The 19,170-nt window shown below is 60.5% G+C and overlaps 3 protein-coding genes across 4 annotated transcripts; all 3 read right to left on the bottom strand.

The window, feature by feature from the left end:
- Positions 1–216: 216 nt before the first annotated feature.
- On the bottom strand, positions 217–4,660 carry EIF3K (eukaryotic translation initiation factor 3 subunit K). 2 transcript variants are annotated; one of them, XM_068177788.1, is made up of 8 exons: positions 4,533–4,660; positions 3,890–3,988; positions 3,679–3,799; positions 2,417–2,491; positions 2,251–2,317; positions 968–1,045; positions 653–778; positions 217–344 (listed from the first exon to the last, which is right to left on the bottom strand). In XM_068177788.1, the coding sequence occupies exons 1-8, from the start codon at positions 4,589–4,591 to the stop codon at positions 313–315; spliced, it is 657 nt and encodes a 218-aa protein (XP_068033889.1). In that variant the 5' UTR covers positions 4,592–4,660; the 3' UTR covers positions 217–312. The 2 variants fall into 2 exon arrangements, with proteins under 2 accessions (XP_068033889.1, XP_068033890.1); XM_068177789.1 differs by lacking the exons at positions 3,679–3,799; positions 3,890–3,988; positions 4,533–4,660 and adding an exon at positions 3,022–3,083.
- Positions 4,661–7,024: 2,364 nt separating this feature from the next.
- On the bottom strand, positions 7,025–12,503 carry LOC137465746 (galectin-4-like). Its single transcript, XM_068177785.1, is given in 10 exon segments — positions 7,025–7,444; positions 8,423–8,594; positions 9,099–9,187; positions 9,531–9,560; positions 9,669–9,713; positions 10,395–10,514; positions 11,088–11,213; positions 11,215–11,290; positions 11,810–11,898; positions 12,346–12,503. Coding segments are annotated over 10 exon segments (939 nt in total). The 5' UTR covers positions 12,391–12,503; the 3' UTR covers positions 7,025–7,297.
- A 3,474-nt stretch (positions 12,504–15,977) lies between these two features.
- LOC137465748 (delta(3,5)-Delta(2,4)-dienoyl-CoA isomerase, mitochondrial-like) lies at positions 15,978–19,087 on the bottom strand (the record flags this gene model as incomplete). The annotated part of the gene is given in 4 exon segments (XM_068177787.1): positions 15,978–16,182; positions 18,301–18,327; positions 18,329–18,452; positions 19,011–19,087. Coding segments are annotated over 4 exon segments (333 nt in total), but the record flags the coding sequence as incomplete, so codon positions are not given.
- Positions 19,088–19,170: the final 83 nt, after the last annotated feature.

The raw sequence follows: 19,170 nt of genomic DNA, 5'->3' as shown, positions 1-19,170 counted from the left end.
CGCCGCGCGCGCACGGGCCGGGCGGAGCCACGCCCCGCCCCGCCCTCAGGCGCCACCGCGGGCCACGCCCACCGCCCCCCACGGAGCCGGGGCCACGCCCACGGAGCCGGGGCCACGCCCACAGCGCCTTTAAAGCTCCGCCCAGGCTGGAGCCCCGCCCACCTCCCCTCAGACGCCCCCCCTCCATTTTGAGGAGCCCCAAGAATGAGCGCAGTGCCGCGTGGGAGCCTCTTTACTGGTTAAACTGGGCAGGGTCGGGGTTGGGGGGCTGGAACTGGGGGGGTCGGTGTTGAGGGCTTGCTTCTGGGGGTCTCAGAGAGAGGAGGCCATGATGCTGGACACACCTGGGAGAGAAAGAGGTGAGCGGGGGAGGGGTCCCGGGCAGCCCTCTACCTCCACGCTCCCTCCTGTATCCCTCCCCGGACCCCCAAAACCCATCCAAAACTCCTCAGGACACCCCCAGGACCCTCCTGTACTGCCCCAAACCCCCTCCAGAGCCCCCAAACCTCCTCCAGGATCCCAAAATCTCCGTGGGATCGCCCTGTATCCTCCCAACACCCCCCAAAACTCCATGAGGATCCCCCAGCTCCCCCAAAACTTCCCCAAACTCCCGCCAGGATGCCCCAAATCCCCCCCAGGACCCCCAACCCACTGTCGAAGTCGATCTTCTCCACGATATTCTTGGGTTTGATGTTCTCCTCCTGGTTGGAGATGAGGATCCGCCCCGGCTCTGGCTCCGTCCACCCGTATTTGCTCATCCACACCCTCAGCTGCGACTCTGGGGGGCACGGCGGGGTCTGGGGGGGCTCGGACACCCCCTAGGGACCCCCCAAACCCTTCCAGACCCTCTTGCACCTCCCCAGGACCCCCCCAAACCCCCGTCCGGGGCCCCCCCAAACCCCCTCAGCACCCTCCCAAGCTCACTCCAGAAGCCAGCTTCCACCTGGGAGCCCCCCAGAGCCCTCACCTGAGAGGTCCCCCAGCATCTCGGCGAGCAGCCAGCGGTCGATGTGCTGGTACGTGATCCCCACCACGTGGCAGATGACTGCGGGGACCCCCACGGTGTCACCGAGCCCCCCGAACCTGCCCAGAACCCCCACAACACCCCCAGACAACCCCCTGGGACCTCCCCCAAATCCCCAGGATGCCCCAATTCCCCCCCTGGACCTCCAAAACCCCCCCCAAGGACCCCCAAAAACCCCCTGAACCACCTCCAGGTTCCTCCAGGAACCCCTAAAGACAACCCAGGACCCCCAAAACTCCCCTGAACCACCTTTAGGAACCCCTAAAAACAACCCAGGACCCCCAAACCCTACTCAGGACCCCCAAAACCCCCCTGAACCACCCCCAGGTTCCTCCAGGAACCCCTAAAGACAACCCAGGACCCCCAAACCCCCCTCAGGACCCCCAAAACCCCCCTGAACCACCTTTAGGAACCCCTAAAGACAACCCAGGACCCCCAAACCCCACTCAGGACCCCCAAAACCCCCCTGAACCACCTTTAGGAACCCCTAAAGACAACCCAGGACCCCCAACTCCCCCTCAGGACCCACAAAACTCCCCTGAACCACCTTTAGGAACCCCTAAAGACAACCCAGGACCCCCAAACCCCACTTAGGACCCCCAAAACTCCCCTGAACCACCTTTAGGAACCCCTAAAGACAACCCAGGACCCCCAAACCCCACTCAGGACCCCCAAAACTCCCCTGAACCACCTTTAGGAACCCCTAAAGACAACCCAGGACCCCCAAACCCCACTCAGGACCCCCAAAACTCCCCTGAACCACCTTTAGGAACCCCTAAAGACAACCCAGGACCCCCAAACCCCACTCAGGACCCCCAAACCCCCCTGAACCACCCCCAGATTCCTCCAGGAACCCCTACAGAAAACCCAAGACCCCCAAAACCTCACCAGGACCACCAAAACCTCCCCAAAGCCCCTGAAGATTCCCCCCAAAACCTCCCCAGGATCCCCAAAACCTCCCCAAAGCCCCTCAAGATTCCCCCCAAAACCTCCCCAGGATCCCCAAAACCTCCCCAAAGCCCCTCAAGAATCCCTCCAAGCCCCCCCAAAAACCTTTCAGGACCCCCAAACCCCCCTGAACCACCCCCAGGTTCCTCCAGGAACCCCTACAGAAAACCCAAGACCCCCAAAACCTCCCCAGGATCCCCAAAACCTCCCCAAAGCCCCTCAAGAATCCCTCCAAGCCCCCCCCAAAAACCTTCCAGGACCCCCCAGATCCCCCTCACATTTCCTGACGGAGTCCTCGAAGCCGGTGATCCCCTCCAGCAGCTCCATGTTCTCATCCAGCGCTTGCTGCCGGAATTCCGGGGGTCACCCCCACATTTAGGGCTCCCCCTTTGTCCCCAGGACCCCCCCCCAGGGTTTTGGGGACCCCGATGTTGGGGGGCTCACCCAGAAGGACTGGAAGTGGCAGGTCTCCAGCAGCTCCCCCAGGTACAGGATCTGCCGGATGGGCCGCTCCTCTTGCTGCGTGTTGGGGCGGTCAAGGGGAAACTTGGGGAGAAAAGGGGGGGGTGCAGGTGCCCCCCCTCGGCTGAACCCCAATAACCTCCCTCCCCCGGCTCCCAAAATCCGGGATTTGGGGGGGATTTTGGGGGAGAAACAGCAGATTTGACCTCCCTGGGATGGAACTGGGCGGTGTCGGGCAGGGAAAGATGGGGGGGGTCCCTGTGGAGGTTTGGGGGGTCCTTGTGGAATTTGGGGCTCCCCATGGAACTGGGGGCATTCCCCTTGGATTTGGGGTTTTCCCCTGGATGTGGGGGTTCCCTGGATTTGGGGTGCCCCCGATTCGGGGTGCCAGGAGACGTGTGCCTGGTCGATGACGCACTTGCAGAGGGTGAAGTCCCTCTGGGTTTGGGGGTTTCTCTCTGGGTTTGGGGGGAACCCCCGGATCTGGGGGTTCCCTGGGGTTCCCCCCGGATCTGGGGGTTCCCTGGGGGTTCCCCCCGGATCTGGGGGCTCCCTGGGGGTCCCCCCGATTCGGGGTGCCAGGATACGTGTGCCTGGTCGATCATGCACTTGCAGAGGGTGAAGTCTCTCTGGGTTTGGGGGTTTCTCTCTGGGTTTGGGGGTTCCTTGGGGTTCCCCCCGGATTTGGGGGTTCCCTGGGGGTCCCCCCGATTCGGGGTGCCAGGAGACGTGTGCCTGGTCGATGACGCACTTGCAGAGGGTGAAGTCCCTCTGGGTTTGGGGGTTTCTCTCTGGGTTTGGGGGTTCCTTGGGGTTCCCCCCAGATCTGAGGGTTCCCTGGGGGTCCCCCCAATTCGGGGTGCCAGGATACGTGTTCCTGGTCGATCATGCACTTGCAGAGGGTGAAGTCCCTCTGGATTTGGGGGTTTCTCTCTGGGTTTGGGGGTTTCTCTCTGGGTTTGGGGGTTCTCTGGGGGTTCCCCCCGGATCTGGGGGTTCTCTGGGGGTTCCCCCCGGATTTGGGGGCTCCCTGGGGGTCCCCCCGATTCGGGGTGCCAGGATACGTGTGCTGGTCGATCATGCACTTGCAGAGGGTGAAGTCCCTCTGGGTTTGGGGGTTTCTCTCTGGGTTTGGGGGTTTCTCTCTGGGTTTGGGGGTTCCCCCCGGATCTGGGGGTTCTCTGGGGTTCCCCCCGGATTTGGGGGTTCCCTGGGGGTCCCCCCAATTCGGGGTGCCAGGATACGTGTGCCTGGTCGATCATGCACTTGCAGAGGGTGAAGTCGGTGTGGGGCAGGTTGGTGAGCGCCTTGAGCAGGATCTGCGCCGTCACCCCGGTCTGGAAGAAGGCGGGGTTGAACTGGTACCTGCACAGGTGAGCCCGGGTGAGGCCTGGGGGGGCTCAGAGACCCCCAAACCCCCCCCGGGCCCCCCCAGAGCCCCCCCTGAGCCCTCACAGCTTCAGCACGGCCAGGTTGGCCTCCAGGTCGTAGGCGTTCTCCTTGGCCTGCGTCTCCACGTAGCGCTCCAGCGTGGCCAGGTTCTCGGGGTTGTACCTGCGCAGGTGAGGGGGGCTCTGACACACCTGGGCACACCTGGGACCCCCCATGACACACCTGGGACCCCCCCATGACACACCTGGGACCCCCCCATGACACACCCCCAGCGTGGCCAGGTTCTCGGGGTTGTACCTGCGCAGGTGAGGAGGGGCTGGGGCACACCTGGGCACACCTGGGACACACCTGGACACACCTGGGACCCCCCCATGACACACCCCCAGCGTGGCCAGGTTCTCGGGGTTGTACCTGCGCAGGTGAGGGGGGCTCTGACACACCTGGGCACACCTGGGACCCCCCATGACACACCTGGACACACCTGGGACCCCCCATGACACACCTGGGACCCCCCATGACACACCTGGACACACCTGGGACCCCCCATGACACACCTGGGACCCCCCATGACACACCTGGGACCCCCCCATGACACACCTGGGACCTCGCGTCACACACCTGGGGCACCCTGTGACACACCTGGGGCCCCCCCAGAGCCCCCCAGTCCTCTCCCCATCGCTCCCAGTGCTCCCAGTGCTCCCAGTACCGGTCGATGCCCCGCAGCAGCTTCCCCACGTTCGCCCGCATCTGCTCGAACAGCGCCATGTTCGCGGCTCTTCCGGAAGTGACGTCGCGGCTACTTCCGCTGCACGGCGGCAAAGGCGGGGCCGGGACCATGGCCACGCCCGCAAGGTAAGATCACGTGCGTGGGTTTCGGCCACGCCCTTCGCTTTGGCCACGCCCCCTCCCAGTACCGGGCGCGTCCCGGACTGGGCGGACTGGGGCGGGAGCGGAGTGACAATCCTGGGAGGGACTGGGACAAGATGGGATTAAAGCGGATCGTACTGGGGCTGGACTGGGATCATACTGGGATTGTGCAGGAAGGAAAGATCGTTCTGGGTTTTACTGGAACTGCACTGGATCGTACTGGGTTATACTGGAATTGTACCAGATTGTACTGGGGTTATACTGGAACTGCACTGGATCATACTGGGTTATACTGGAGCTGTACTGGATCATAATGGGGTATACTGGAATTGTACCGGATCGTACTGGGTTATACTGGAACTGCACTGGGGTTATACTGGAACTGCACCGGATCGTACTGGGTTATACTGGAATTGTACCAGATTGTACTGGGGTTATACTGGAACTGCACTGGATCATAATGGGTTATACTGGAATTGTACCAGATTCGTACTGGGTTATACTGGAGCTGTACTGGATCATACTGGGTTATACTGGAACTGTACTGGATTGTACTGGGTTGTACTGGAACTGCACTGGGGTTATACTGGAATTGCACCGGATCGTACTGGGTTATACTGGAACTGCACTGGATCATAATGGGTTATACTGGAACTGCACTGGATCGTACTCACATTTTTCACATTTCCCCTCACATTTTTCACATTTCCCCTCACATTTTTCACCTTTCCCCTCACATTTTTCACATTTCCCCTCACATTTTTCACCTTTCCCCTCACATTTTTCACCTTTCCCCTCACGTTTTCACCTTTTCTCTCACATTTTTCACCTTTTCCCTCACATTTTTCACATTTCCCCTCACATTTTTCACCTTTCCCCTCACATTTTCACCTTTCCCCTCACGTTTTCACCTTTTCTCTCACGTTTTCACCTTTCCCCTCACGTTTTTCACCTTTCCCCTCAACGTTTTCACTTTTCCCCTCATATTTTTCACCTTTCCCCTCACATTTTTCACCTTTTCCCCAAATTTTTCACCTTTTCTCTCACGTTTTTCACCTTTCCTCTCACATTTTTCACCTTTCCCCTCACGTTTTCACTTTCCCCCTCACATTTTCACCTTTCCCCTCACATTTTCACCTTTCCCCTCACATTTTCACCTTTTCTCTCACATTTTCACCTTTCCCCTCACATTTTCACCTTTCCCCTCACATTTTTCACTTTTCCCCTCACATTTTCACCTTTCCTCTCGCATTTTTCACCTTTCCCCTCACATTTTTCACCTTTCCCCTCACATTTTTCACCTTTCCCCTCACATTTTTCACCTTTCCCCTCACGTTTTCACCTTTCCTCTCACGTTTTTCACCTTTCCTCTCAGGTTTTTCACCTTTCCCCTCACATTTTTCACCTTTTCCCTCACATTTTTCACCTTTTCCCCTCACGTTTTCACCTTTCCCCTCACATTTTCACCTTTCCTTTCAGGTTTTCACCTTTTCTCTCACATTTTTCACCTTTTCCCTCACGTTTTCACCTTTCCCCTCGCATTTTTCACCTTTCCCCTCTCATTTTTCACCTTTCCCCTCTCATTTTTCACCTTTCCCCTCACATTTTTCACCTTTCCCCTCACATTTTTCACCTTTCCCCTCACGTTTTTCACCTTTTCTCTCACATTTTCACTTTTCCCCTCACATTTCACCTTTCCCCTCATATTTTTCACCTTTTCTCTCACATTTTTCACCTTTCCCGTCACATTTTTCACCTTTCCCCTCACGTTTTTCACCTTTCCCCTCACATTTTCACCTTTCCCCTCATGTTTTTCACCTTTCCCCTCACATTTTTCACCTTTCCCCTCGCATTTTTCACCTTTCCCCTCACGTTTTCACCTTTCCTCTCACATTTTCACCTTTCCCCTCACTTTTTTCACCTTTTCTCTCACATTTTCACCTTTCCCCTCACATTTTCACCTTTTCTCTCACATTTTTCACCTTTCCCCTCACGTTTTTCAACTTTCCCCTCACATTTTTCACCTTTTCTCTCACATTTTTCACCTTTCCCCTCACATTTTTCACCTTTCCTCTCACGTATTTCACCTTTCCCCTCACATTTTTCACCTTTTCTCTCACATTTTCACCTTTTTTCTCACATTTTCACCTTTTCCACCTTTCCCCTCACATTTTTCACCTTTCCTCTCACGTTTTTCACCTTTCCCCTCACATTTTTCACCTTTTCCCCTCACATTTCTCTTTTCCCCTCACATTTCCCTCTCTTTTCCCCTCCCATTTCCCTCTTTTCCCCTCACATTCCCCTCTTTTCCCCTCAAGTGTCCCACTGAGCTGGAGCAGGAACAGCTTTATTGAGGTCAGTGCTGGGAGAGGACAATTATGGGGCAGTTTTGGGGCAGTTTTGGGGCAGTTCTGGGGCAGTAATGGGGCAGTTTTGGGGCAGTTCTGCGGCTGTTGCAGGGCAGTTTTGGGGCAGTTATGAGGCAATTTTGGGGCAGTTTTGGGGCAGTTTTGGGGCAGTTCTGGGGCAGTAATGGGGCAGTTTTGGGGCAGTTCTGCGGCTGTTGCAGGGCAGTTCTGGGGCAGTGCCAGTGGCACTGCTGGGTCAGAAGTAGACGTAGGACAGGCTGACGTCGCCCTTGATCTCCAGCATGTCCACGTGGGGCCCGATCGGCACGCGGTAGTGGAAGTTGAAGAGCGGCTGCCCGTCGGCGAACACCTTGAACTCATTGCTCCCGCAGCGGATCGACAGCTGGAGGGGCACGGGGGGACAGCGGGGGGCTGTCACCACGGAGGGACCCCCAACATCACCCCGGAGTGACCCCCAGCGTCATCCCGGAGACCCCCAAAGTCATCCCGAAGTGACCCCCAAAGTCATCCCGGAGACCCCCAAAGTCATCCCGAAGTGACCCCCAAAGTCATCCCGGAGACCCCCAAAGTCATCCCGAAGTGACCCCCAAAGTCATCCTGGAGACCCCCAACATCACCCCGGAGTGACCCCCAAAGTCGTCCCGGAGACCCCAAAGTCATCCCGGAGTGACCCCCAAAGGTACCCCGGAGTGACCCCCAAAGTCATCCCGGAGTGACCCCCAATGTTACCCCGGAGTGACCCCCAACATCACCCCAGAGTGACCCCCAATGTTACCCCGGAGTGACCCCCAACATCACCCCGGAGATGCCAAAGTCATGCTAGAGACCCCCGAAATCACCCCAAAGACCCCCAAATCACCCCAAAGACCCCCAAATCACCCCAAAGACCCCCAAAGACCCCCAGAGTGACCCCCAACATGGCCCCAAAGTCACCCCAGAGACCCACAGAGTTCCCCCAAAGACCCTCAAAATCACCCCAGACCCCCAAAGTGCCCCCAGAGACCCCCAACATCACCCCAAAATGACTCCAGAGACCCCCCAGAGTACTCCAGTGACCCCCAAATTAACCCCAGAGACCCCCAGAATTATCCCAGAGCCACTCCCCAGATCCCAAATCCCACCCTGCTCCCTTCCCCAGGACCCCAGACCCCCTCTGAACCCCCCAAATCCCACCCTGCTCCCCTCCCCAGGACCCCAGACCCCCTCTGAACCCCCCAAATCCCACCCTGCTCCCCTCCCCAGGACCCCAGACCCCCTCTGAGCCCCCCAAATCCCACCCTGCTCCCCTCCCCAGGACCCCAGACCCCCTCTGAACCCCCCAAATCCCCCCCAGCCCCCCCGAAGCCCCCTCCCCGCTCACGTCGAAGAAGCGGCCGCGCAGGAAGGGGGTGCCGGTGATGAGGTCCCGCTCCTCGTTGCCCCAGCTGTCCGCCAATAAGGCGTTTCGGACCACGGCGTTGTTCTCGTCCATCCTCGGGTTCACGTGCAGCACCACGTCCCCCGACGGGCCCACGCGCAGGTTGATGTGGAACCTGGGGGTGGTTTCGGGGGGATTTGGGGGGGATTTAGGGGGTCCTGGGGTGGTGACAGGGGGTTTGGGGGGGATTTGGGGTGTTTGGGTGGGATTTGGGGTGTTTGGGGAGATTTGGGGTGTTTGCGGGGGGATTTGGGATGTTTGGGGGGAATTTTGGGGAGGATTTGTGGTGTTTGGGGGGGATTTGGGGGGTTTGGGGAGGATCTGGGGGGGATTTAAGAGGTCCTGGGGTGGTGACAGGGGGGTTTGGGGGGACTTGGGGCTGTTTGGGGAGGATTTCGGGGGGTCTGGGGTCCTGGGCTGGTGACAGAGGGCTTTGGGGGGGCGATTTGGGGTCGGGGGCAGGTCAAAGATGGGGGCTTGGGGAGGGTTTCGGGGTCCTGGGGCAGATTTGGGGAGGTTTCGGGGTCCTGGGAGGGGCGACCGGGGACGTTTGGGAGCGCGGGCAGGTTTGGGGGCTCCAGGGGGGTTTTGGGGAGGGGGCTTTGGGGGTCTCCAGTACCTTCTGGCATGTTGGGGGACGAAGCCCTTGATGATGATGGTTTTTTTGGGGACCAGCCCTCCCGGGATGTTGCCGATGAACGGGACGGACTGGGGGGTGGGGGGAGAAACGGGGGGGGGGCTCGGAGCGGGACGAGACCCCCCCCAGGACCCCCCAAATCCCAACAACTCCCACAGAGCCCCCCGGAACCCAAATCCCACCCTCAGCGCCCCCCAAAACCCCCGTGTCCCCCCGCCCCCACCACCACACACCCTTCTGTCACCCCGCCAGGACCCCAAATCCTACCCTGACACCCCCCCCCGAGCCCCCCAAATCCCACAGACCCCCCAAAAGCTACCCTGCACCACCCCCAAAATCCCCCCAAATCCCCCCAAATCCCCCCTTGAGCCACCCCAAATCGCCCCCGGGACCCCCAAATCCCCCCAGACTCACCGGGTACAGGATGGGGGCCTGCGCCATCACCTGTGGGGTACAGTGTGGGGTCAGTGGGGGGGGGCGCACCCGGGGAAACCCCCGGGGACCCCCCTGATGGGGGAGGGGTCGGTTTTGGGGGGACCCCTCCCCACTTACCGCCAGGTTAGAGCTGTGGTACATGGGGGTGATCTTCGGCGTGTCCTGGAGGGGATGGCCGGGGGGTCAGGGGACCCCGAAACCCACCTGGGGACCCCAAAACCCACCTGGGGATCCCCAAAACCCGCCTGGGGATCCCCAAAACCCACCTGGGGACCCCAAAACCCACCTGGGGATCCCCAAAACCCACCTGGGGATCCCCTCAAACCCAACTGGACACCCCAAAACCCACCTGGACACCCCAGAAATACTCCTGGGGACCCCAGAATCCACCTGGGGATTCTCAAACCCACCTGGGGACCCCCCAAACCCAGCCGGGCCCCCCCTGACTCACCGGGATGGGGGAGAGGGGTTTGGGGGTCCGGGGGTGGAATTTTGGGGTCCAGGGTTGGGGTGTTGGGGTGCAGGGTTGGGGTTTGTGGTCCGGGGTTGGAATTTTGGGGTGCAAGGATGGAATTTTGGGGTCCGGGGGTAGAATTTTGGGGTGCAGGGGGGGATTTTGGGGTGAAGGGGTGGAATTTTGGGGTCTGGGGTGGGATTTTGGGGTCCAGGGGTAGGGTTTGAGGTCTGGGGGTGGTTTTTAGGGTGCAGGTTTTGGGGTCGGGGCTGCAGGTTTTGGGGTGCAGGGTCGTGTTTTGGGGCCGGGGGTGTTTTTTGGGGCCGGGGGTGCAGGTTTTGGGGTGCAGGGTCGTGTTTTGGGGCCGGGGGTGTTTTTTGGGGTCTCACCGTGCTCCCCAGCACCGAGGCCGAGTGCAGCTCCAGGTCCCCGTCCACGTTCACGGTTGTCACCTGCTCCGGGGGCAGCCGGTGCGGGAACTCCTCGTAGAAGGTGCCGTTCACCAGGATCTGGGGGGGACAGCGGCTCAGGGACCCCAAAAACAGCCCCGGGACCCCAAAAACAGCCCTGGGACCCCAAAAACAGCCCCGGGACACCTCAAAAACACCCCAAACCCCTTTAAGGACCCCAAACCCCCCTGATGACCCCAAATCCCCCTTAAGCACCACTAGCCCCCCCCAAATCCCCCCAAAGCCCCCCCCCGATGACCCCAAATCCCCCCCAAGGACCTCTCAAACCCCTCCAAGGACTCCCCCAAATCCCCCCGATGACCTCAAACCCCCCTTCAGACCCCAAATCCCCCCAAGGACTCCTTAAACCTCCCCCTACAGACCCCAACCCCCCCCCCAAGGATCCCCCAAACCCCCTCACAGACCCCAAACCACCCCCAAGGACCCCCCAACCGCCCCCCCACAGACCCCAACGACCCCCCCAAACCCCCCCCACAGACCCCAAATCCCCCCCACAGACCCCAAACCCCCCCGAGGACCCCCCAAAGCCCCTCCACAGACCCCAAATCCCCCCCACAGACCCCAAACCCCCCCGAGGACCCCCCAAAGCCCCTCCCCGAGGCCCCCCCGTACCCGGTAGCCCTCGGGGGTGACGCTGATGACCAGCTCGAAGGCTCCCCCCGGGCAGAGCGGGTGCAGCTCCCGCCGCTGCTCGTCCCCCCAGTGCCCCCCGCTGCGGCTGTTGAGCACCGCGACCCCCCGCCCCAAAGCGCGGGTTCAGGTGCAGCGCCAGGTCCGCCGTGTCCTCGGGGCCCGCGGCCAGGTTAATGCGGAACCTGGGGACGGCCGGGGTCACCCGGGGTCACCCGGTGTCACCCGGGGTCACCCAATGTCCCCCCACGACCCCCGCCCCAGCCAGGTTAACGTGGAACCCGGGGTCACCCGGGGTCACCCGGTGTCACCCGGGGTCACCCAATGTCCCCCCACGACCCCTGCCCCAGCCAGGTTAACATGGAGCCTGGGGACGGCCGGAGTCACCCGGGGTCACCCAGGGTCACCCTGTGTCACCCTGTGTCACCCAATGTCCCCCCACGACCCCCGCCCCAGCCAGGTTAACGTGGAACCCGGGGTCACCCGGGGTCACCCGGGGTCACCCGGGGTCACCCAATGTCCCCCCACGACCCCCGCCCCAGCCAGGTTACCACGGAACCTGGGGACGGCCGGGGTCACGGTGTCGCATCGGGGTCACCCGGGGCCACCCGGTGTCACCTGGGGTCACCCAGGGTCACCCACGGCCCCCCCAGTGTCCCCCAGTGCCCCCCAGTGCCCCCCAGTGCCCCCAGTGCCCCCAGTACCAGTCGGCTTTGGGGGCCACCACTCCCTCCACGTAAACGACCATGCCGGGCGAGAGCCCCCCGGGCACGGGGGCCACGTAGGGCAGGGGCTGTGGGGGGAAAGGGGGGGTCAGGGGGTCCCCAGTTGGCCCTGCCAGAGGGACAGGGACCCCCAGACCCCAAACCTCGGTTTTTGGGGTGACAGGGACCCCGAATTTCCCTCCAGGGGGACAGGGACCCCCAGACCCTTCCTCCCCCTGGTTTTTGGGATGACAGGGACCCCGAAATTCCCTTCCAGGGTGACAGGGACCCCCCCAGGCCCCCCCTGTCCCGGTTTTTGGGGGGACAGGAACCCCCAGACCCTTCCCTCTCGGGTTTTCTGGGGGCTCAGGGACCCCAAATGTCCTTTCCAGGGCGACAGGGACCCCCAGACCCCCTCTGGCCCGGTTTCTGGGGCATCAGGGACCCCAAATGTCCCTGCCAGAGGCACAAGGACCCCCCCGTCCCCCTCCCCCCGGTTTTGGGGGTGCCCCCAGCCCCGTTTTTGGGGTACCCACCGGGTTGAAGGAGGGCATGTACCCGGGCGGGGGCACGAAGGTCATGGTGGCAGTGGTGGCAGTGGTGGCACGGCGGTGGTGGCACGGCGGTGCTGGCACGGCGGTGGTGGCACGGCGGTGACACCGGGGTCCCTTTATACCCCTCTGCCCCCCGGGGGCCCCCCCCGGGCCCCGCGGAGCCCCCCCAGTTCCGGCCACTCCCAGGGCGCGGCGCGGACTCTGTCCCCGCCGATAAGGAAGCTGGCACAGGGCGCAGGTGACACACCCGGGCACGGGCGACAGCGCCCCGGCCTCGGCCCGGGTGGGGCACGGGGAGGGGCTGCGACACCGGGGACACCCAGAGCCGAGGGGGCACCTTGGGGACACCCCCAGACCCATGGTGGCACTTTGGGGACACCCCCAGACTCATGGTGGCACCTTGGGGACACCCCCAGACCCATGGTGGCACCTTGGGGACACAGGGACTCCCCATGGTGGCACTTTAGGGACACCCAGAGCTGGGGTGGCACTTTGGGGACACCCCCAGAGCCGTGGTGGCACCTTGGGGACACCCCCAGACCCGTGGTGGCACTTTGGGGACACCCCCAGACCCATGGTGGCACCTTGGGGACACCCCCAGACTCATGGTGGCACCTTGGGGACACCCCCAGACCCATGGTGGCACCTTGGGGACACCCCCAGACCCATGGTGGCACCTTGGGGACACCCCCAGACCCATGGTGGCACCTTGGGGACACCCCCAGACCCATGGTGGCACCTTGGGGGCACCCCCAGAGCCGAGGTGGCACTTTGGGGACACCCCCAGACCCATGGTGGCACTTTGGGGAAACCCCAGAGCCGTGGTGGCACCTTGGGGACACCCAGAGCCATGGTGGCACCTTGGGGACACCCCCAGAGCCGAGGGGGCACCTTGGGGACACCCCCAGACCCATGGTGGCACCTTGGGGACACCCCAGACCCATGATGGCATCTTGGGGACACCCAGAGCTGTGCTGGCACCATGGGGACACCCCCAGACCCATGGTGGCACTTTGGGGACACCCCCAGACCCATGGTGGCACTTTGGGGACACCCCCAGACCCATGGTGGCACCTTGGGGACACCCCCAGAGCCATGGTGGCACCTTGGGGACACCCCCAGACCCATGGTGGCACCTTGGGGACACCCCCAGACCCATGGTGGTATTTTGGGGGACACCTCCAGACCCCTGGTGGCACCTTGGGGACATCCCAGAGCTCTACTGGCACTTTGGGGACACAGGGACTCCCCATGGTGGCACTTTGGGGACACCCCCAGACCCATGGTGGCACCTTGGGGACACCCAGAGCCGTGGTGGCATCTTGGGGACACCCCAGACTCCCCATGGTGGCATCTTGGGGACCCCAGACCCATGGTGGCACCTTGGGGACACCCCCAGACCCATGGTGGCACCTCGGGGACGCCCGGACCCGTGGTGTCCTGGGAATTTTCCATTCTTCCGGAATTTTGTGCACGATCCGGAACTAATTAACGATCCGGAATTAATTAACGATGGCTGCCCCGGGAATTGGTTAACGATCCTCGATCCAGAATTAATTAATGATCCGAAACCCGGGAATTAATGAATGATCCTCCATCCAGAATTAATTAACGATCCGAAACCCGGGAATTATTGAATGATCCCCGATCCAGAATTAATTAACGATCCGAACCCCGGGAATTATTGAATGATCCCCCATCCAGAATTAATTAATGATCCGAAACCCGGGAATTATTGAATGATCCTCCATCCAGAATTAATTAACGATCCGAGCCCCGGGAATTAATTAACGATCCTCTATCCAGAATTAATTAATGATCTGAAACCCGAGAATTACTGAAGGATTCGTGATCCAGAATTAATTAATGATCCGAACCCCGGGAATTATTGAATGATCCCCCATCCAGAATTAATTAACGATCCGAGCCCCGGGAATTAATTAACGATCCCCCATCCAGAATTAATTAATGATCCGAGCCCCGGGAATTAATTAACGATCCGCGATCCAGAATTAATTAACCATGCAAGTCCCGGGAATTAATTGCCGATTACCCCGGGCGTTGCCCGTGCGTCACGCTCCTCCTCCGGCCAATTCCCGGAATTCCCCCCAAAATCCGCCGCCCCCCCCGGGCCCTACAACACCTGGAACTTCCAGGTTCCCTTCCCGGGAATTAATTAACGACCCGCGATCCAGAACTGATTAACGATCCGAGTCCCGGGAATTAATGAAGGATCCTCGATTCAGAGTTAATTAATGATCCGAGTCCCGGGAATTAATGAAGGATCCTCGATTCAGAGTTAATTAATGATCCGAGTCCCGGGAATTAATGAAGGATCCTCGATTCAGAGTTAATGAATGATCCGAGTCCCGGGAATTAATGAAGGATCCTCGATTCAGAGTTAATTAATGATCCGAGTCCCGGGAATTAATGAAGGGATCCTCGATTCAGAGTTAATTAATGATCCGAGTCCCGGGAATTAATGAACGATCCTCGATTCAGAGTTAATTAATGATCCGAGTCCCGGGAATTAATGAACGATCCTCGATTCAGAGTTAATTAATGATCCGAGTCCCGGGAATTAATGAAGGATCCTCGATTCAGAGTTAATTAATGATCCGAGTCCCGGGAATTAATGAAGGATCCGCTGTCGCTCGCCCCCCCCTGTTCCGGCCACTCCCAGGGCGCGGCGCGGACTCTGTCCCCGCCGATAAGGAAGCTGGCACAGGGCGCAGGTGACACACCCGGGCACGGGCGACAGCGCCCCGGCCTCGGCCCGGGTGGGGCACGGGGAGGGGGCTGCGACACCGGGGACACCCAGAGCCGAGGGGGCACCTTGGGGACACCCCCAGACCCATGGTGGCACCCTTGGGGACACCCCCAGACCCATGGTGGCACCTTGGGGACACCCCCAGACCCATGGTGGCACCTTGGGGACACCCCCAGAGCCGAGGTGGCACCTTGGGGACACCCCCAGAGCCATGGTGGCACTTTGGGGAAACCCCAGAGCCGTGGTGGCACCTTGGGGACACCCCAGAGCTGTGGTGGCACCTTGGGGACACCCCCAGACCCATGGTGGCACCTTGGGGACACCCAGAGCCGAGGGGGCACCTTGGGGGACACCCCCAGACCCCATGGTGGCACCTTGGGGGCACCCCAGACCCATGGTGGCACCTTGGGGACACCCAGACCCGTGGTGGCACCTTGGGGACACCCCCAGACCCATGGTGGCACCTTGGGGACACCCCAGAGCCGTGGTGGCACCTTGGGGGACACCCCCAGACCCATGCTGGCACCTTGGGGACACAGGGACTCCCCATGGTGGCACTTTAGGGACACCCCAGAGCTGGGTGGTGGCACTTTGGGGACACCCCCAGAGCCGTGGTGGCACCTTGGGGGACACCCCCAGACCCGTGGTGGCACTTTGGGGGCACCCCCAGAGCCGAGGTGGCACCTTGGGGGACACCCCCCAGACCCGTGGTGGCACTTTGGGGGCACCCCCAGAGCCGTGGTGGCACCTTGGGGACACCCCCAGACCCATGGTGGCACTTTGAGGACACGGGGCCCCCCTCAGTGACAAGCCAAGGAGATTTGGGCACACAGGATTTATTGGGGGGACACTGAGGTGGCCCCAGAGATGGGCAAGGGGACGTTGGGGACACCGAGGTGGCTCTGCAGCCTGGAGAAGGCGACGTTGGTGGCACTGAGGTGACATCAGAGCTTGGCAAAGGGGACATCCTCGGGGCCCTTCTTGTCCAGGGCCGCCTGCACCGACTTGGGGATGTCCTCGGTCTGCAGCATGGCCATGTTCCAGGTGGCCTGGGGACATGGGGACATGGATGGGACATGGATGGGACATGGGGACATGGAAATGTCCTCGGTCTGCAGCATGGCCGTGTTCCAGGTGGCCTGGGGACATGGGGACATGGATGGGACATGGATGGGACAGGGGAACATGGATGGGACAGGGGGACATGGGGACAGGGACGGGACAGGGGGACATGGGGACAGGGGACATGGGGGACATGGGGACAGGGACATGGGGACATGGGGGACATGGATGGGACATGGATGGGACATGGGGACATGAGGACAGGGACATGGGGACATGGAAATGTCCTCGGTCTGCAGCATGGCCGTGTTCCAGGTGGCCTGGGGACATGGGGACATGGATGGGACATGGATGGGACAGGGGAACATGGATGGGACAGGGGGACATGGGGGACAGGGACGGGACAGGGGGACATGGGGACAGGGACATGGGGACATGGAAATGTCCTCGGTCTGCAGCATGGTCGTGTTCCAGGTGGCCTGGAGACATGGATGGGACAGGGGGACATGGGGACAGGGACATGGGGGACATGGATGGGACATGGGGGACATGGGGACAGGGACATGGAAATGTCCTCGGTCTGCAGCATGGTCGTGTTCCAGGTGGCCTGGGGACATGGGGACAGGGACCCTGGGGGAGGTGGCTGTAATTTGGGGGTGGTGGCACTGTTTTTGGGGAAGTGACACTGGTTTTGGGGGTGGTGGCACTGTTTTTGGGAAGTGACACCGTTTTTGGGGTGGTGGCACTGGTTTTTGGGGGTGGTGACACTGTTTTTGGGGAAGTGACACTGTTTTTGGGGTGGTGGCACTGGTTTTGGGGGTTGGTGGCACTGGTTTTTGGGGAAGTGACAGTGTCCTTGGGGAAGGTGATACCGTTTTTGGGGAAGGTGACACTGGTTTTGGGGAAGTGACACTGTTTTTGGGGTGGTGGCACTGGTTTTTGGGGAAGTGACAGTGTCCTTGGGGAAGGTGACACCGTTTTTGGGGAGGTGACAGTGTCCTTGGGGAAGGTGGCACTGGTTTTGGGGGTGGTGGCACTGGTTTTGGGGAGGTGACGGTGGTTTTGGGGAAGGTGACACCGTTTTTGGGGAGGTGACGGTGTCCTGGGGAAGGTGACACCGTTTTTGGGGAGGTGACAGTGTCCTGGGGAAGGTGACACCATTTTTGGGGAGGTGACAGTGGTGTTGGGGGTGGTGGCACTGGTTTTGGGGAGGTGACGGTGTCCTGGGGAAGGTGACAGTGGTTTTGGGGTGGTGACACTGTTTTTGGGGAGGTGACAGTGTCCTGGGGAAGGTGGCACTGTTTTTGGGGAGGTGACAGTGGTGTTGGGAAAGGTGACAGTGTCCTGGGGAAGGTGACACCGTTTTTGGGGAGGTGACAGTGTCTTGGGGAAGGTGACACCGTTTTTGGGGAGGTGACGGTGTCCTGGGGAAGGTGACAGTGGTTTTGGGGGTGGTGACACTGTTTTTGGGGAGGTGACAGTGTCCTGGGGAAGGTGGCACTGTTTTTGGGGAGGTGACAGTGGTGTTGGAAAGGTGACAGTGTCCTGGGGAAGGTGACACCGTTTTTGGGGAGGTGACAGTGTCTTGGGAAGGTGACACCGTTTTTGGGGAGGTGACAGTGGTGTTGGGGGTGGTGCACTGGTTTTGGGAAGGTGACAGTGTCCTTGGAGAAGGTGACACTGTTTTTGGGGAGGTGACAGTGGTTTTGGGGGTGGTGACACTGTTTTTGGGGAGGTGACGGTGTCCTTGGGGAAGGTGACACCGTTTTTGGGGAGGTGACGGTGTCCTGGGGAAGGTGACACTGTTTTTGGGGAGGTGACAGTGGTTTTGGGGGGTGGTGGCACTGTTTTTGGGGAGGTGACGGTGTCCTGGGAAGGTGACACTGTTTTTGGGGAGGTGACAGTGGTGTTGGAAAGGTGACAGTGGTTTTGGGGGTGGTGACACTGTTTTTGGAAAGGTGACAGTGTCCTGGGGAAGGTGACACCGTTTTTGGGAGGTGACAGTGGTGTTGGAAAGGTGACAGTGTCCTGGGGAAGGTGACACCGTTTTTTGGGGAGGTGACAGTGGTGTTGGGGGTGGTGGCCCTGTCCCGGGCGTCACCCACCACGTGCTGCAGCCCCTCGCTGACGGGCCCGGTCCCTGGAGTAGAGCAGGTTGATCTTGGTGCCCTGCACGGCCACGGGGCTGCGGGCGGCGATGGCCGCGGCCACCTCCAGGGCCACCTCCAGCAGCGTCTCCTTGTCCGGGAGCACCCGGCTGGGCACGGGCACAGCGTCACCCCCGGGGTGCACCCCGAAAGGCACCCCACGTGCACCCCAAAATACACCCAAAATACACCCGAAAGGCACCCGAAATACACCTAAAATACACCCTGAAATGGACCCCGAAATGCACCCAAAATACACCCAAAATGCACCCCAAAATACACCTAAAATGCACCCAAAATACACCTAAAATACACCCAAAATACACCCTGAAATGGACCCTGAAATGGACCCAAAATACACCCAAAATACACCTGAATTACACCTAAAATACACCCAAAATACACCCTGAAATAGACCCTGAAATGGACCCAAAATACATCCAAAATACACCCAAAATGTACCCAAAATACACCTAAAATACACCCTGAGATGGACCCGAAATACACCTAAAATACACCCTGAAATGCACCCACAATCCCCCCGAAATCCCCCCACAATCCACCCAAAAATCCCCCCAAAATTCACCCCAAAACTCACAAAATCTCCCCAAAATCCACCCAAAAAACCCCCAAAATCCCCCCCAAATCCCCCGTCCCCAGGTCCCCACCTGACGAGGCCGCAGCTCAGCGCCTCGGGGGCCCTCATGACGCGGGCGGTGAAGGCCAGCTCGTTCACCAGGCTGGGGACACCGGGGACAGCGGGGGGACGGTGGGGACATTTGGGGGACAGCGGGGGGACAATGGGGACCTTGGGGGATTGGGGACATT

Source organism: Anomalospiza imberbis, unplaced genomic scaffold (assembly GCF_031753505.1).
Source record: "Anomalospiza imberbis isolate Cuckoo-Finch-1a 21T00152 unplaced genomic scaffold, ASM3175350v1 scaffold_1060, whole genome shotgun sequence".
NCBI lineage: Eukaryota > Metazoa > Chordata > Aves > Passeriformes > Viduidae > Anomalospiza > Anomalospiza imberbis.
The sequence above is the reverse complement of the archived record's forward strand: the minus strand, read 5'-3'. Positions and strand labels throughout refer to the sequence as shown.

Bases quoted from the DNA above. Each gene is read 5' to 3' on its own strand.
- EIF3K (XM_068177788.1), bottom strand. From the start codon at position 4,591: ATGGCGCTGTTCGAGCAGATGCGGGCGAACGTGGGGAAGCTGCTGCGG. The intron at 3,989-4,532 runs GTACTGGGAGCA...TCACCTGCGCAG, and splicing joins CTGCTGCGGGGCATCGACCG to GTACAACCCCGAGAACCTGG. The intron at 345-652 runs GTGGGTTGGGGG...TTTCTCTCCCAG, and splicing joins GGAGAAGATCGACTTCGACA to GTGTGTCCAGCATCATGGCC.